Here is a 19,077-nt window from a genome sequence, read left to right on the forward strand (position 1 = left end):
CCTGTGATGGTTGAAAAGCAGGTGATCTGATAAACCTCCACCGCCATTAGAATTAGAATGCATCTCTAGTTGTGTTACATCCTCTGTTTTAGATACTAGTGAAAGTATTACCCGCTGGGGCTTTCCTGGTATGCAGCAGTCCACAGTAGTATTAGTAAAGTATTACCTGCTGGGGCTTTCCTGGTATGCAGCAGTCCACAGTAGTATTAGTAAAGTATTACCTGCTGGGGCTTTCCTGGTATGCAGCAGTCCACAGTAGTATTAGTAAAGTATTACCTGCTGGGGCTTTCCTGGTATGCAGGAGTCCACAGTAGTATTAGTAAAGTATTACCTGCTGGGGCTTTCCTGGTATGCAGCAGTCCACAGTAGTATTAGTAAAGTATTACCTGCTGGGGCTTTCCTGGTATGCAGCAGTCCACAGTAGCGAATGAATCCATCCTGGAAAACCTGAAAAACATGACAAATGTTAGACTAGTTTTCCTGCACTCAAAAATACGAGGACAATTCGAGAAATAGATTAATATAATGTTTATCGTCCTTTATTTATCTCAGAGGGGAGAAACTGGTCGACTAGGCAAAAAACTATTATGTGTAAATGAAATAATAATAATAAAATAAATCATATTTGTACATTTAAAAACTGTGTACATTGGTGACTATAACTATAGCTGATGTTGAGGACTACAGAAACAGGAGGAACCCCCCCCCCCCCAAAAAAAAATAACCTTTTTTTCCCCTTATCAACTAGCACCAACGAGGTCAACTAGTGGATTTACTAGTCGACTAGTTGAATAGTCTAGTTGCTTAAAGCCCTACTGTCGAACTGTACGAAGTACGAACCACAGCACCAATCACCGTCAAATGTCTTGTGCCGTTGTGCACACTGCCAGTACGTCAAGGAAGTACCTTTATCACTTGTCTGGCCTTTTGGCTGTTGCATCAGGCTGAAAACCTTGCCAAAGTATGGAGCCATACATCATGCTCAAAGTGTGTCCAGAAGCATATGGTCAATGTAGGTACTACTACTCAAAGAGTAAGTGCCTGCCATTACCAAGTACCTAGCCAATCCATTCACTTTAAAAAGATAGTTCACCCCACAATGACTATTTCTATTGATTACTCACCCCATGGAGCCTTGAATCCATGGAGATTTTTTGTATATGTCAAATGTATGACTTATCTCTGGTAGGAGTCTGCTCTCCATTGAGTTTCCTACGCTGGTCATCAACTTATTGGCTTAGGAACAAAAAATAAAATAATCTCCATGTATTCAAGGCTTCATGGGTTGAGTAATTGATAGAAAAGAAGACTATGACAGAAATAGATTACAATAAACTAACAAAGTAGTTTAGTTTTAGCTCATTTTAGATGCTATGGAGAATGGACAACATACAGCCACTAGATGTCGCACTAGATCTGGAACTCCAAAAGCATTGGTGGGCCACCCATCATGCCGTTAAGTGGTCATTTTAATGATCAATCAATCGTTCCAGCTTGGATGGAAACAACATTGAGACAAAATGCGATGCTATTTTTCACGTCCCACAAGTAGAGAATCGCTGCACTAGCCCATTTTGGGCGGGAACCCCTTTTGGAACGACTGACATAGAAACATAGCTTAAGGATGTAAGGATGTAGAAGACATTTTTAGGATCTGATCTCAGGACAAAATGGGCTGGATTAGCACTAGACAATAATTAGTTATACCTTTCCTCCAGGCTGTCCGACGCCGAGAGAGTTTCTTCGTCACTGCTCCGTGGCCGATGATGCTCCCTTCAAACAACAAGCAGATACATTGTAAAATAATGATATATGGAGATAGGAGGTTTCTGTGTGACAATGGGCGATATGTTCTACCTGGAATTCAGTCAGACCTTAGTGTATTAGAGCATGTCCCCTCTCCCCCTCCTTCATCGTGATAGTACTTTTCTTCAGCAGGGAAGTATTTTTCTTCGTCTGGTGCGATATTTTCTTCAGCAGGTGCGATGTCTCTTGTTTCTTCTTTGATGGCGATGGCCGTATCAGAACTGTCTAGATCGTTGGTGCAGCTGTGTGTGTCACCTGCAGTCACTGCCTGTGACAGTCAGAAAGCAGATTAACTGATAACCTCCACTGTCATTGCGATGCATCTCTAGTTGTGTAACTTGTGTTACATCCTTAACCCATTTTGACCTGAGATCAGATTATAAAAATGTCTTCTACATCCTGACATGTCAGTCGTTCTTCGATTTTTCAAAAATATATTTCAATAGCTAAAGCATAACATAATGCTAACACCAAAAGGGGTTCCCGCCCAAAATGGGTTAATAATAATAATCTTTATTGCCCCGAAGGATATTCGTCTTCACAGTCTGTTCAAACACCCCACATTTTAGATACTAGTAAAAGTATTACCTGCTGGGGCTTTCCTTGTATGTGGGAGTCCACACTCACAGTACCGATCAATTCCATCATGGAACACCTGAAAAACATTGAGAATGTTAGACTAGTTTATTTTTTTATTTTTTTTTACAAATGTGTCACTCTGGTCTCACAAACCACAGCACCAATCAGTGTGCCTTTTTCACACGTTTCATTCTTATTCTTATTTTAATTTTATAATGTAAGTCAAAGGCCTTGCCCAAATATGGAGACATATTTTCATAGATGACAGTAGTGTAATGGTGATTTTTGTTTTATCCTTTTTTGGTGTGATGGCATTTTAATGATATAAGCATGCGCACAGAACAGCTGATAGATAGCCAGTGTATGAGAGTTTTAGACACACAAACACAAAAGTAGACTTATACTAATCAGACAACTTCTTTACTGCACTGCAGTAGCGAAACTAAAAAGTTTGCTTTTGACAAATCTCTTCTTCTTCGATGGAGGAGGAGGCATTTCCTTTCATACTGTGTATGGGGACGTTCAGATAAACAGTTAAACCTGTAAAGTAGCCATTTGAGTTGGGTACTTTACTTGGTGCATCTTGAATCTAGGGGGACACGCCGTGGTACCCCGTGCAACGAGCATGACCCCACTGGATGACAGACGTCACAGACTGGCCACATGAAGACCAAGATCCACATGGGAGCCATGCCATTATTATTATTGCTTTTACACTATTAAACAAAACTCACTGAAAACAAAACTCAAACTAGGTCCAAATGCAGTCAACTAGGTACTCAAGCATTACAGTAAGTACGTGCCATTACCAAGTATCCAATAAATTACCTTGGTCAAGACAACTTTATTATCGTAATATAGCCATTTTTAAACACAAGCAAAGGCATGATTTATCCAAAGTGCTTAACAGCAAATAAAACAAAGCAATATACAAACAAACAGAAAAACATTGCAATAAACTAACAAAAATAAGTAATAAGAGTAATACTAGTCATAGGTGGTGGTAGCAAAACAATGTGTGTGCTTACACAAACCCAAAAACAGGTGTGTTTGGAGGAACATGCAACTATGGGAATCACACAGGTGAATGCAATCAAGATTCATATCCATATGGCATCTAATGATATGTCCTCATTATTACTGTGGGTCTAAAAGTATAAAAAGCACATTATTCCCATTTATTGGTATCATTTTCGAAGCTTTTGAAGAAGAAACACTGTATGTTTTTCTATTAAATGTTGTATTATCAATAAAGTCTTAAAGTAATATTTCACTTTCAAATAAAATAAACATAAAAATATATAAAAAAATAATGAAAAAAGCAATCACAGCCATCACGTTTTCATTTATTTTATATATATTTTATATATATATGTATACCTTTCCTCCAGGCTTTCCGAGGCGGAGAGAGTTTCTTCATCACTGCTCCGTGGCTGATATGGCACCCTTCAAACAACAAGTCGCTACATTAGTAAAATCATTGTTTTAATTCACCTAAACATTCTTTGGCAATTTGCTAGACTCCTTCTTTGACTCAGTGTCTGGATGAGATTCTATCAGTAATACGGTTTATAGCACTAACCGGTCTGGTGAAAGCATATACTGTAACATGTTTAAATGTGAATTTAAATGAGCTAGGATTATATCGTCTCTGTCGAGTAGAAACCTCATATTTCCAAAACTGTTACTTTTCATGATTAAAATTAAAATGTAGCTGAAGTAGAAAATGAGCTTGCGGATCTGCTACTTTTGATGCTTTGTTGGGCATTTGGGGTGCTTTTGCATTTGCATTATGGAGATAAGAGGTTTCTGCGCGATGACGATATGTTTTACCTGGAATTCAGTCAGACCTTAGTGTATTAGAGCATGTCCCCTCTCCCCCTCCTTCATCAAGAGAGTACTTTTCTTCATCAGGGAAGTATATTTCTTCAACGGGGAAGTATTTCTCTTCATCTGGTGAGATATTTTCTTCACCACTAAAACCAATCATTTTGATGGCGATGGCCGTATCAGAACTGTCTAGATCATTGGTGCAGCTGTGTGTGTCACCTGCAGTCACTGCCTGTAACCGTCAGAAAGCAGATCAACTGACATTACTGTCATTACAACAATGCATCTCTAGTTGTGTTACATCCTCTGTTCCACATTTTAGATACTAGTAAAAGTATTACCTGCTGGGGCTTTCCTTGTATGTGGGAGTCCACAGTACGGATCAATTCCACCCTGGAACACCTGAAAAACATTGAGAATGTTAGACTAGTTATTATTATTATATATATTTTTTAATTGTTTTACAAATGGGGCCGAGTACAGTATGTCTGCCCAATCTCTTTCTCTCACTCACACACACCCCCCTCCATTTTTGAGTTTTTCGGAAAGAACTTCTCAACGCCATTGCAGGCTCAAGCCGTCTGTGAAAGCACCTAACTCCACTGCGTGCCACGGGGCTGCTGCAGTCACTCGCGGAGTAGAAGATGAACACACTGCTCTCGCTAGTTCACTGAAACGGCAACTCTGTCTCCGCGAATCACTCTTTGCAGAAGTTATTGTAATATTTAAAGTTCTACTTATTATTGTAGGCCTATATAAGCAGTGTCGTGAAACACCGGGGCATTCGTTCACGCGTTGCAATGCATTGTGTGAGCTTGGAGATCCACTGTCATCTGTTCTTATCGATGACGGAGAAAAACTCCTATCTCCACTTGAGCTGGATTCTGGGTAAAGTGGTGATAATATAATGACATGGAAGTAACTGACAATAGAAATTAGAAGGTATGCGCGTGACATCATCATCAAACTCGGAAGTTATGCAGGAATGCCTACTGAGTGGCAAAAAACTACTTTCTGGCCGTGACAACCCATGCATCAGAACAGAAAAGTCCTATCTGATTGTATTAAACAACGTTAAACAATGTTGCTTTGCCACTCGATGTGCCATTCACTTTAAGCATGCGCATACCCTCTATATACAAAGTCAGAATACCAACTTTGATGGGGCAGTTTTAAAAATAAGGTTTTACAGAGTTTCTTCACCACTGCTCCGTGGCCGATCTTGCACCCTTCAAACAACAAGTCGCTAAAAGAAAAAATAATAATACACATAAACATCCCAAGCTGCTTCTTTGACAAATGCAGACAGCTATCATATTGTGAACACTCACCGGTCTGGTAGTGGACCAGAAGCCAAGCTGGGTTTGGAGGTCGATGGGCCAGTCAGATCATACCTAAGGGTATCAGGACGGTAACATAATAAGCACATGAAATAATACACATAATACACATGAAACAGTTTAGCTTTCCATGTGAATAAAAGGTAACAAGATGAACACAGACAAAGGTTTACTTTATGTTTGCACGTGTTTTGACAACTGTAGCTAAATTAGAACATTTCGCTAGACAATAACGTTAAGATAAATATAAATAAATACATACATAATGTAATTTGTATCCACTGATGACAAATCATAATTCATTATCTACATACATGATACATGCATCAACATTTGAGGACAACAGCAATATTTATTTTGGGGATCATTTACAGCAGGCTTTAGAGGTCGCAGTGTAACATTGAGCAATCAAACACATGTGAGTATTTGCAGTGTGTACATGTATTTACTTGGTAAATCTGATCTCTAGATGTGAGGTGAGGTATTCTCGCGGTGTGAAGGTGTGTTCCCACACCACCATGTTGGGAACGTAGTTGATGGAGAAACACAGCTCAGACAGGGCTGTGTGCAACTTGTCCAGACTGAAAGAAGACAACAACAAAGTATACGTTTCAAACACTTTGCTGTCTGTACGAGAACACACAAGGCTGTGAAGTCAGGTTATTATTGTGACCCGTTTAACCCCTGGCTCTACAATAACAGAAATACACACACAGTACATTGAAAACAAACCTTTCACATTTCGTTTTAAATGACAAGAATTTCAACATTTTGGTGTTAGCATTATGTTATGCTTTAGCTATTGAAAAGACAAGCTAAAAAAAAAACAAGCTCAAAGCGCGCCACCGAGTGGCGTGCTACGAGCTTGAAGGTCTGCTATTTTTTGAAAAATCGAAGAACGACTGACATAGAAACATAGCTTTTTCAGAAAACTGTCAGGATGTAGAAGACATTTTTAGAATCTGATCTCAGGTCAAAATGGGTTAAGGATTTACAATTCTTATTGAATAATAATGTTCTAGTGTGTGTGTGTGTGTGTGTGTGTGTGTGTGTGTGTGTGTGTGTGTGTGTGTGTGTGTGTGTCAGAGATAACTCACTTGGTGACCAGTAATCTATTTTTCCTCATGCTCTCAACTCCAGGCTTTTCTCGCTCCGGCTCTCCTTTCTTCCCTGTAGCTTTCTTACTCTTCTTGTTGACGGCCTGGCTGATGGTCTTGGCACAGTGCTTAGGAAGCAGCTGGAGACAAAACAAGTATAGTAGTAGTAATATTGCATGTATATATTAAATTCATCCAAATGTTGCTACAAGACAACAAAACCATTGGACACATCTGGTAGGATGGTTGCTAATGCTAATATCTTGTAATAGCATAGGCCTAGTGTTGGCTGTCTTAAACCAGTTAGTTAATTAATTAAGCAATATTACACGAGAGGGTGTTCTTTATATTCATTAATGCACTCGGAACTCTCCTGCAGCATCGCAGGCATGCATTAATGACGATGAAGAACACCCTCTCGTGTAATATTGCAATTATACAACAATCATACGAGCTTGTAGATCTGCTATTTTTGAACAGTCGAAGAACGACTGACATAGAAACATAGCTTTTTCAGAAAACTGTCAGGATGTAGAAGACTTTTTTTTTAAATCTGATCTCAGGTCAAAATGGGTTAATGGTAGATCACTTTGTCATTAGCAGAACGGAAATATGAACAACATACTTGGCAACAAAGAATTGATACTGCGTTATATTCAAATTGTCTCATTCGTGTCGTCCCATTGACCAAAAATAGGCGTTGTAGTGTGCGTGTACAGTACGTACCTGGTCACTGAGAGTACATTGTTCCGTGCAAATGTCAGTGATGAGATTTCTGGCCTGTTTGGCCATTTCATCCAGGAACATGTTGCACAGCGACAGGCTGCGATCCCCTATGTGGTGGCGCTAGAAGACACACACATAAACACACAATGTGGGCTGTTCTATGGCTACAATTATACTTGTCATTTCTATGCGGACACAAACTGCAACACAGTATGTTCTGCTAAAAACACAACACATTAGCTGGGACTATGGGTGTTTTTTTCTTTTGGGTGTGTGTGTGTGTGTGTGTTACCTCCTCGGGGCACAGTTCATGTGTGCAGGACATGAAGTGTGTACACAGCAGAGGGAAGCAGATGGAGTGTCTGCTCTGAGATGGTAGCTCCAAACACTGTTGAAACATCTTCTCAAATGCACGGCTGTAGAAACTGCACACACAAAAATATATTATTTATTTTGTGTAAATGTGTTGATGTATAAGAAGTGTGTGTGTGTGTGTGTGTGTGTGTGTGTGTGTGTGTGTGTGTGTGTGTGTGTGTGTGTGTGTGTGTGTGTGTGTGTGTGTCTCACCAGAATATGGAGAGGTCAGAGGTCTCCACTAGCATCTCCACCAGTGAGTCCACCATCTTGGTGTGAAAGATGATGGTGTTCATCATCTTCCCCAGCTCCCTGTGGTCTGCTATACCCAGACTGGCCTTAGAAACACTGGTATACGCCTAGAGGAGACATGGTGGGAGGGAATAAAGAACAGAAAGATGGAATAGAAGGGAACGAACCAAATGAACAGGGAAAGAAAGGCAGGTTGGATGGAAACGAAGAGGGAATGAGGAAAAGGAAAACAGGAAGTAGGGATGAACCGAAATGCAAAGAAAGTGGCAATAAGTCTGAGGAATCAGAAACAAGAGAACGACAAACGGAAGACTATAGCACCATTGTGTATTGTATTGTATTGACATTAGACACCAGCGGATGGCGGATTTAGCCGGTTAACCGCAGTTTGGGTCAAAAGAATATATTATTAATTAATATCGGATAAACCGCGGGTGAAATAATGCTGGAAATAAATGAATGGCATCCATCTATAGGTTTTATAACTTTTAAAACGGAAACAAACTAATGACATCTATCTATAGGCTTATAATATAGTTTTTTTTTTAAAGGCACCAAATCTCGGCGTGCGTGCGTTAGTAGTATTTTTCCTTGAACTTGTAGATTGGCTATATCCCTGCAGCGGATTTCGGGTGGTTGCGGATATATAAATTGGATTAAGTCATTTATGCGGTGGGATAACAGGCGGATTATAAATATGCACACTCGGATTCGGGTGACAAAAAAGCTCATCCGCTGATCTCTGATTGACATGATCATGAATTGACATTGAATTTGAAAAAAAGGACACATTTACACAAAATATGTTTGACAATATAAACGCATAATATCCAGCTTGCCCAGAGACATCTTGAAAATATAGCAAATTCGTTCGATACAATTTGTTCCTGAATAACATGTAGTTGGTATCAAGTTCAACTGTGTGTGTGTGTGTGTGTGTGTGTGTGTGTGTGTGTGTGTACCTGCAATCTGAACCAGTCCAGTCTCATGCCTCTGAAGTCAAACACATCTCCATCCTCCACTATAAGGAACAAGCATGTGCAAAATTACCACAACACTGTGTTTGATGTTATTTTTAAAACAATATTCACACACATCACATCATCCTTCAATAATTATATTCCACAACACTGAGCTGACATGGACATAAGCATTTAATCTTTGATGTTTACTGTCTGCTGGCGTTTGGCTTATGAATGTTATTCTGTTGTACCAGGTTTTTCTTTTCCTTTTAGATTTTTTTGAGAGAGAGAAACCATGAAACAGTTTTTGGCATAATATAAACACAGTACATTCCAGTATTAACCCATTTTGCGCGGGAACCCCTTTTATGTTATACAAGATCTACAAGCTCACGCCGAGTGGCGCTCTACGAGCTTGTAGGTCTGTGCCTCACATCTTTGAATATATATTGTTACAGAGTGAACATTTTAACTCAATTCTTTGCTTCTGTGTTGGGGTCCCTGGAACAACATATTTTCATATTGGGGTCCTTTCCTTGACATGAAATATTGAGCACAACTGAAACAGAAACATTTCAGAAAGCCGTCAGGATTTTGAAGACTTTTTTTTTAATTTCGACCTCAGGCCTAAATGGGTTAATTGAACTGAAAGACTGTATAAAGAAATAATGACCTGTTGCAATTGTACACTCTCAGGGTTAAATGATCATACATGATTACCTCAAACCATGATTTACAGTACAGTAGTTTATGTTTACCTTGTTTGACGCTGAGAGAGGTCATCGTGTTGACGAAGGAAGACATGATGATTGATTCATCTTCTGGACACACAGAGAGGTTCTAGCATAGAAAAAACAAGTTCCATTCTTACGGTGATTAATGTTATCGATGCATGTTCCTTTAGCCATTATTCATCATTGTCATACAAATAAATATTAGGAATATGAAACCATGGGTGGTAGGGGTAGTTTCAGTAACCCTCTTCCCCCCGTTAATTAAGATTGTCCCACTGACATTTTCAATGCTTGTGTGTGTGTGTGTGTGTGTGTGTGTGTGTGTGTGTGTGTGTGTGTGTGTGTGTGTGTGTGTGTGTGTACCTGCACCAGTTCGTTGAGCACCACAGCATCGAAACCAGATAGATACTGAACGTAGTACCTCTGCATGACTGGACCATACTTCCTCACATGGGCCCTCAGCTCCTCCATGTAGAAGATCAACTCTGCTATGTGTCTGTAACACACACACACACACACACACACACACACACACACACACACACACTTAACAAGAAATTCTTGAACACAAACAATAGTGGATGCGCAAACTTGGAAAACTCTACAACAAGTGCTTCAGGATACAGATCATGGGCATCGCCTTCTCCATATATGGCGACTGCCAATTATTGCAGACACTGAACAGAATTTTGCCGATGCCTGATCAGCTCTCAGCTTGGGCATGCCTGCAATCTGCAGGCACCTCACGACTGATTTATGGACATTACCAAGGCTTCCAAATATGAACACAAGTAGTTTACATTTGTAGCCAAGCTGTATAATAGCATCTTTAAGACGCTGGTACTTAAGCACCTTGGTAAGGAATGCCTCTTCCAGACTGTGGTCAAATGTACATGCCACTTCCAAAATGGTCACTTCTCTACTGTCATCAACACCAACAATATCTGGTGTATTAGCTGTGACATCTGAAATCATCATAGACTCAAATACCACACGACAGTGTGATTTGAGTCTGGCTACATGAACATGGCAGTTAAAACATACGAGTGCTTATACATTTTGGCAGATGATGAAACATATGAACTTAGCTAATAGGTCAACAATTCTGTCGTGCCTAGCGATGTACATTCCATTATATACATAGCAACCAAACACACATTACTGTGTGCGATCATGTATCAGTGTGTGTGTATTATTGTGCGTGTGTGTGTGTGTGTGTTTGCTTACTTGTCTATGAAGTCATCTGTACTTTTCTTCTGGATGTTGTCGGCGTGACGAAGGAGCCAGATGATTTCATCACGGGCAAACGATAATGCCATGAACACAAACAGCGCCTGCAGGTGGAGAACACAGAGTAAAAGAGAGAAAGGTCTCTTTTTGAACACCTACTGTACAAAGAAAAAACACACTACTTTGGTATCATTATCTTCATCAGAACATTATAGGGCCAACTCATGCAGGTGTTAAATAGAAAGTAGAAAAGTTCATCTTAAATCATTAGGTTTATAAGAAGACAGAGTCACACTAGTTATCAGAACATAATGTATTCCCTTAATAAACTGTGTGATAACGTATTCTGGCCCCGATTGAAAAGGCATTATCCCAATCCCACAATGCACAACTTGGAGTAAGGGACAAAGCGCTAAAGCATTGCGTGATTTCAAATGCCCAGATTTTGAGCTTGTATAAACTGGGTACCAGTACCAGATCAGGAATCACCATTATTATTATTCGCAGTACTAACGTTGTGGTCCTGTACTTCTGGCTCTCCACAGGAACTCCATAACATAGAATATACAAATATTGCAGCACGACTCTTTAACCCAGGCCTGACGTCGGAATAAATAAAAAACGTTCGCTCTGAAAGAATATATATTCAAAGATTTGTGCCTTACGATTTTTCAAAAATAGCAGACCTAAAATATGATCTGAAGTGGGACGTGTTCCTCAGTCATGTTGCAGGTCCCTTGGTGTGATCCATGGTCAGGCAATGCCCTCTTGATTGTTTATTGTATTAATACACATTATGATACGGTTGATGATGCTGCGTTTGGTCGTCTAAATAATGTAAACTATTTTCAATTTTTTCTTATCTATCTTGTCTGTCCATGAATACGTACTCTGCTGTTGTTGCTTGTGTCTGTATTTTAGGTTGTCTGTTGTATGCGTTTGTAAAAAATCTAAAATAAAGTACTGATCATAAAAATAAGAAAATAGCAGACCTACAAGCTCGTAGTGCGCCACTCGGTGGCACGCTATGAGCTTGTAGATCTGCTATTTTTCAATAGCTAAAGCATAACATAATGCTTAGTTAAAAACACCAAAAGGGGTTCCCACCCCAAGAATGGGTTAAGTTGACATTATATATTACCTTTGGGCCCAGGAGTCCAGGCTGGTCAGCAAGGACGGTAGCCAACTCCTTCAGAGCAGAGCGGAGAAACTTGCGTCTCTCTCTGTGCATGGAGCCTCTGCACATCAAACACATAGATGATGCCCAATGACACATCATTCAATTATATATTCTATCACCTTCGGGACAACATGGTAAGATGAGAGTACCACTGACAGAAGAGGAGAGAAGGCAGGTGGTTGAGCAGGGGAGGAATTAAATATTTTACCTTTACTAGTTCAATAACTGGTCATACTATATATTTTTTTTGTTTTATACTAAAACCTTAAATGGATTTTGGTAGGGTCAGTAATGTCAGCCCATTGACATTGGCCAAAGAAACTGGCCCAGACAGCCAATAAGTGGAATGTTTCTCAATAGCATTTTTTCTTCCATCCCTTTTCTGGGGTGAACACACAGATATTATTAGTGTAGCGTGAAAACATCAGGGGGCGTAAAAGCATAAGGTTTAAGTGATTAAAAAGTGAAGGGATGCAGGACTAAAAGACTAATGGATGGAGGAATGAGTGGCCAATTAGAGAAAGTGGTTAAACAAGTGCAAAAGCATGCAAGATAAAAGGATAGCAGGTTGAGAAAGAGGGAAAGGCGAGAAGAGACAAAGACAAGAGAGAAGGATGTATGGATGGATAGATAGACAGATAGAGGCAGATTAAGAGATGGAGGGCAAAGAGAGATTAGGATACGTACGCATGAGACAGTGCTTGTTCCTTGCATTCTCTTATGTCGTTGATGCGTTTGTTGTATCTAAAACACACAAATTGAAGAGAGGCACTGATTGAAAATCAGTGTTTTTTTTTTCTTCCATGATGTCACGAGCAAGAAGGTGCGCATGCGCCTACAGTACATGTGTGCATGGCATGCAGCTGATAGCCTAAGCCTAGTGTATTATTTATAGTGTGTGAGAGTTTTAGACACACAAACACAAAAGTAGACTTAAAATAGTCAGACAAACTTCTTTACTGTGCTGCAGTATATAGCGAAACTAAAACGTTTGCTTTGGAATCGGACAAATCTCTGCTTCGACGGTGGAGGAGGCATTATCGTTGCGTGCAGAACACCACAGAAGCTGTAGCCTACTGGAGCCATACTGCTGCGCTGTGTTGCTTTTACCGTGTGTGAGAACGTGCGTTCAGGTAAACAGTTTTAACCTGTTGTTATACGTATACACGACGTGTGAAAATAGGGGGCCGCGCCCACCGCCAGTAAACCTAGACCACTGCAGGGCACGTGGTGCGTTTTGGAAAGTCTGGTGACCCGAGGTGGATGATCTTCTCTTGAATCTAGGGGGACGGGACGGGACGTTCTAGCGTGGTCACCACGGCATGGTACTGCGTTCTACGAGCAAGACACCACTGTTGAAAATGGATGAAGTGCTCCTTTGACCAAGCAAAACACAACGCCTAGAGATTAACCCATTCTGACCTGAGATCAGATTCATACGAGGTTTCCACTGGACACACACTGGTCTGATTAACCCATTCTGACCTGAGATCAGATTCTAAAAATGTCAGTCGTTCTTCGATTTTTCAAAAACAGCAGACCTACAAGCTCGTAGCGCGCCACTCGGTGGCGCGCTATGAGCTTGTAGATCATACAAGCTACACACGTGTGTAGGAGGCACAAACAAAAACGAGAACAGCCTTAAAGCTTACAAATTTAACAAAATTACAACGCAGAACAGTGGGCAATAACTAACACATACTGGGGAGCGGACAAGGTGCTACTGCTAAGGAACCATATTGTGCCGTTATAGTTTGTAAGTAACTGGTTGTACACTGGATTGGACAGGGCGCATCAATGATCATCTCCTATTTTGCATCTCTCTGAGCAACTTTTCACTAAAGACTGCGATTTGCTAGCCAGCAAGGTAACCTTACGTATGTGTCAAGTGTGTGACCATGTCTATTTGTCACTGTACATGTATTTGTCTTTAGTGTGTCTGACTGTTCGTCAGTAGCTAGTTCACTGACCAAAGCCTTCCATCTAGGAAGCTGACCATTACAACACAGCAGTTGGTCTGGAACACACAGCCCTGGGACTTGGGATACGAGTCATTACACACAACAAGATTTCAATCCCCATCAATGACACAGGTGGCACCTCAATTCCTTGCTTATTTCCTTGAGTCCCCTCTCATTTTTACCAAACCTGAAACTTCAACGGCCTAAAATGATAGCTGAGATGACTGCTAATACTGTACGTCTACCCGGCTACTTTCGGCCAATGAAATGTCATGTATGGCTTGTGCATGTTTTTAACTACATACAGTGAGAAACAAGGAAGCAAGATCCATAAAGTTTCATAAAAAGCACAGTCTGGCAAATGCACAAATACAATGCTAATTGTGGTTACCGAGTGGCGCGCTACAAGCTTGTAGGTCTGCTATTTTTCAACAGCTAAAGTTTGAAACACCAAAAGGGGTTCCCGCCAAATGGGGAACCCCTTTTGTTATGCTTTATTTATTGAAAAATAGCAGATATACAAGCTCATAGCGCGCTACGAACTTGTAGGTCTGCTATTTTTGAAAAATCTAAGCACGACTGACATAGAAACTGCTGCATGTTGGCTTTAGATGGTCCAAGGTTCCTGATGAAGATCTTGGGAGGAGGAAGACAGATCTCCAGCAGCCTCACAGAGATATAGCTGAGGAAAACAGAGTGAAGGAAATTGTGTAAGAAAAGAAAAGAAAAAAGTGCAATACAATGTGTGTTACATTTCAAACGCACTTTCATCACTCCGACATTGGTGGCAACCACCCTTATAAGGAGCAATTTGGGGTTCAGTGTCTTGCTCAAGGACCCTTGAACACGTGTGTGTGCCTGCCTCTAACCGTCTAACGTGGTGGCAGCCCCGAACAGAGTTTGTGCCAGGTTTGGTACAGATCGGAGCAACGATGTGCGTCCTATGTCCGGATGTTACGTTTGTGACCACGATCTGCCCGCCCACCAACCCTCTGTCCATATATCCTATGTTAAAAGTGTGTGGATGGATGAACAGACAGAGTGGATGAATTGAGCCCTAACCTGAAGGACGCCACCATCTGATTGTAAGAGAAGTACTGGAAGTACTTGTATTATGCTGCCACACATGCTATTCAGACCTACAGTACTAATGTTTTCCTTGAACATTGTGTATGTAGTAGTACTGTGGTACTGAATGTAAATGGCAGACACCTACCCTCCTTCATACATGCTGGCATTGCCCTGGCTGGCAGTGAAGTAAACAGAAGTGGACCTCTGCCCCTGTGGATGTGACGACGTCTGCGTGCACGCTGGCTGTCCTCCACACCTTTCCCCCTGTGGATGTGACGACGTCTGCGTGCACGCTGGCTGTCCTCCACACCTTTCCCCCTGTGGATGTGACGACGTCTGCGTGCATGCTGGCTGTCCTCGACACCTTTCCTCAACACAAAAGTAAAAATGCACAGTAAAAAAAAAACAGATGGTTGACCCTTGAAAAATAAATTGCCTGTTCAGTCAATCTGCCAATTTATACCCCTTGAACAAATCACCTACATTACATGGAACCAAATGGACGTGTAAGGGTCTATTTGCTACAAAGGTCAAGACTTGAACTGATGGTAGTGAATTTATTAAGTCCATAAACCACCGTAAGAACTGACAGGACAGTAAAAACAAAAAAATACTGTTAATTTCACATACTTTTGCAATGACAGTACCAAATATTAACAGCTCAAGAAGCTCCAAAATTAAACCATGCTAATTCAAAACAGTACAATTTCCTTTTTAAATGGCTTTGACCATCAATCAGAATCACTGTAACATATTACAATTAATTGATGACTTCAACATCACCAAGCACTTATTATATTGAACTAGTTTTTCCCTTTTTAGCAGCTGTTTTAACTATGGAGTAATGAAATACCTTCTTTTAACCTTTTTTAAGTGTAAATATAATGACATGAAATAAAGACCTTTTTATCCAAAATGTATGAAATGCAGTGATAACAATCCTTCCTTTGCATGTGCACTTCTAACCTTTCCTTTACAGCACACTTGACAGAAAGAGTAGCAAACCAAACTTTGGTTTATAGTGCACTATCCTTGTAGCACTGTGAGCCTTTGCTGCAGAAATACGTTTTTCATTCCATATACCAAAACTGAACAGTGCACTTTATCAAAGGTCATTTAGCTCCACAAACGTGTTGTATTGTATGTTGCAAACACAGTCCAAGTGTACCAACCTTATGCCTCTTCGGGGGTGCTAAAACAATCATTGAAAGTCTCAATGGCAAAAAGCGGTTTACTTTTTAGCAGCAGCAAAACACGCGTCTCCTCTCTCTCTTGTCTGGTTATTATGTAATACTTCCTCTTTCCGGTGCGCAGGTAGCTATTGTTGTGTTCTTATATCCTTACTGAATTGAATCATATACACAACATTGTCTTTCTGGTTGCTTTATTGTAGTGACTGCTCCTGTCGACTTGCCGGATGGTTTCCCTATACATTTCTGTTACCTGTCGTCACCATAGAGTATTGTCGTCACCTGCTTCCTGGTCATGTGACTTCAGTAACCAATACACGACAGCTATGTCCCACAAAACTCCCTTCAAAATAAAAGCATTTGGCTCAAAGGAAAACGACTTGTTTCACAATAAGTAACATTGTCATAATAACAATGTCTGTTCACCCAGAATATAGAAAAGTTCAGTAGAAAACGTGTTTGGGTTCTTTACAGTTACAGACACAGAGAGGGGGGAGGGGGGGCCTAGAGAAAGCAATATGAGATATTTTATGACCTTGTGATTAGCAGACAGCCAAAAGTAAAACATAAAACATAAATGTGTTTTGGCCATCCAATTATTTACCATGCACACCATCAAATATGAATACACGGTTTTCAAATAATTGCAATGCATACTATTGAAGAATAGCCTACTATAAAACTTCATGTTCAAACACTGATCAAGACAAAAATGGGAAATGATGGATGGTTATTTCACTATATAAATAGGCCTATTCCTGTGGAACCGGGAGTCAAGCAAAAGGGAATGCATCCCATGTTCTTGTCAGGGTCCCCAGTTCAAAAGTGATTAATTTGGATGGGGTCACGCCCTGACAAGGTTGAGAAACACCAGTGACCACACTACTCTATGAATTTGATGATGGCACACTCACGCACGCACGCACGCATGCACACACACACACTCCCACACACACACACACACACACACACTCCCACACACACGCACACACACACACACACACACACACACACACACACACACACACACACACACACACACCGGTGTAAAGCTGGGAGGCCGCATTTGAAGCCTGTCAAGGTCACACCTTGACCCTAGACCTTAGGAGTGTCTTTGAGCGACGGGAGCAGGTTCCCCAGATTCAGCTTCACCTTCTGAACAAAAGTATGTCTTGTTTGAAACAAAAGGACTTTTGGAAAGGGCCTAAAGGTGGCGCTAACCGTCAAACTACAGGGAGTGTTGTGCATTTTTTTTTTTAATCCGACAGATACCTCTCTGGACTCACTTTTTCCCGCTGAATCCGAATATATCAACGACGAGACTGTCTGACCTTGGGAAAGTGGGGAAAAAGGGCGCTAAAGTTTGTAAAAATGTCACCTTTGCATCCAAAAAGGACATATTTCCTGTGATTTTTTCCAATCAAGGGGCATGTATTCCCACTTACTTTTCCCCCCCGATTCCAACGGTGGTGGTCTTATCTCTCTACGACGTCAGGAAGTGGGTGTAAACGCCCACTTCCTGTCCCCAGCCCCCCGAAATGTTGTGGAAAACGGGACCAATTCCATTAAATCCGGCATGAAAAAGTGATTCAGAAAATGTGTTGTTTGAAAAAATAAAATAATAATTGAGCTCTAGGGGCTGAAAAAACGTGTCTCTTTTGATTTGGCGGAGAGTTAGCAGTGTCGGAGAGCTACGAAACCACTTCCATCGGATTCGGGACGCTTCAAACATTTAGAAACAGTCTTGTTTGTGAAGACAGCAATTTTTTTGAATATCTTATTGAATTTTAAAGCTGGGAGGCCGCAAATTAAAGCCTTAAATGTCAACGCTTGACCTTTGGGTCTTCCGAGTGTCTTTGAGCGTCGGGAGCGGGCTCCCTAGACTCACTTTTTCCCGCTGAATACAGCCGTGGTGGTCTCGTGTCTCTACGATGTCGGGAAGTGGGTGTACTAGCCACTTAGCCGCCAGAAATCTTCTGTAAAAAACCGAGACCATTTTCCGACTCAGAACGGCGAGGCGAACGCGCTGATATGTGTTTCCCAGCACACGGACTTACGGTTCTCTTAATTGGCTAGGGTTAGGGTTAGTTTTCAACGCGCGATAGCTCTTGAACGATACGTCCGTCAGACAAGTAATTGACGTTGGCGTTTCCAGCTTTCCGAGGCCTACGATCTGATATGTCCGCCATTGTCGTGCGACCCCCGTAGCCCCTAACCCTAACCCTAGATAACCCTAGTTTTACCTGATCGAAAGGTTTATAGGGTTACCGATGCTAAGAATGTGTTTTTGGTTGAAATGCTGAATTTAAAATTGAGTACCAGAAGCGAGCCACATATCATCGCGTTCGTCTTATCGATAGCTACGCGTGGACGCGACTAACTTTTATTTCTGACCTTTGTGGGAGGAGCTATCGCACTTTAAAGGCTACCTAGACCTATGTCCTACGTTACGTCCTACGCTGTAGAGACCTACGTCCTATGCTTCAGAGACCTACGTCCTACGTTTTAGAGACCTACGTCCTACGTTTTAGAGATCTACGTACCACGCTGTAGAGACGTACGTCCTACACTGTAGAGACGTACGTCCTACGCTTTAGAGACCTATGTCCTACGCTACGTCCTGCGTTTTAGAGATCTACGTCCTACGCTGTAGAGACGTACGTCCCACGCTGTAGAGACCTACGTCCTACGCTACGCCCTATGTTTCAGAGACCTACGTCCGTCCTACGTTACGTCCTACGCTTTAGAGACCTACGTCCTACGCT

The 19,077-nt window shown here is 41.2% G+C and overlaps 1 protein-coding gene across 1 annotated transcript; it reads right to left on the reverse strand.

Moving 5' to 3' along the window:
* Positions 1–272: 272 nt before the first annotated feature.
* Positions 273–16,543, reverse strand: LOC308325406 (nck-associated protein 1-like; the record flags this gene model as incomplete). Its single annotated transcript, XM_080777893.1, has 23 exons — positions 16,295–16,543; positions 15,268–15,486; positions 14,636–14,733; positions 12,778–12,834; positions 12,052–12,148; positions 10,908–11,014; positions 10,044–10,176; positions 9,705–9,786; positions 8,947–9,005; positions 7,946–8,091; positions 7,671–7,803; positions 7,379–7,498; positions 6,653–6,792; positions 6,005–6,136; positions 5,547–5,609; positions 4,557–4,617; positions 4,236–4,447; positions 3,766–3,831; positions 2,395–2,461; positions 1,875–2,074; positions 1,708–1,773; positions 387–447; positions 273–290 (listed from the first exon to the last, which is right to left on the reverse strand). Exons 5-23 carry the CDS (start codon positions 12,139–12,141, stop codon positions 273–275), a joined length of 1,956 nt encoding a protein of 651 aa, XP_080634019.1. The 5' UTR covers positions 12,142–12,148; positions 12,778–12,834; positions 14,636–14,733; positions 15,268–15,486; positions 16,295–16,543.
* Positions 16,544–19,077: the final 2,534 nt, after the last annotated feature.

Source organism: Protomyctophum bolini, assembly GCF_963924005.1.
Source record: "Protomyctophum bolini genome assembly, chromosome: 12".
In the NCBI taxonomy this organism is placed as follows: domain Eukaryota; kingdom Metazoa; phylum Chordata; class Actinopteri; order Myctophiformes; family Myctophidae; genus Protomyctophum; species Protomyctophum bolini.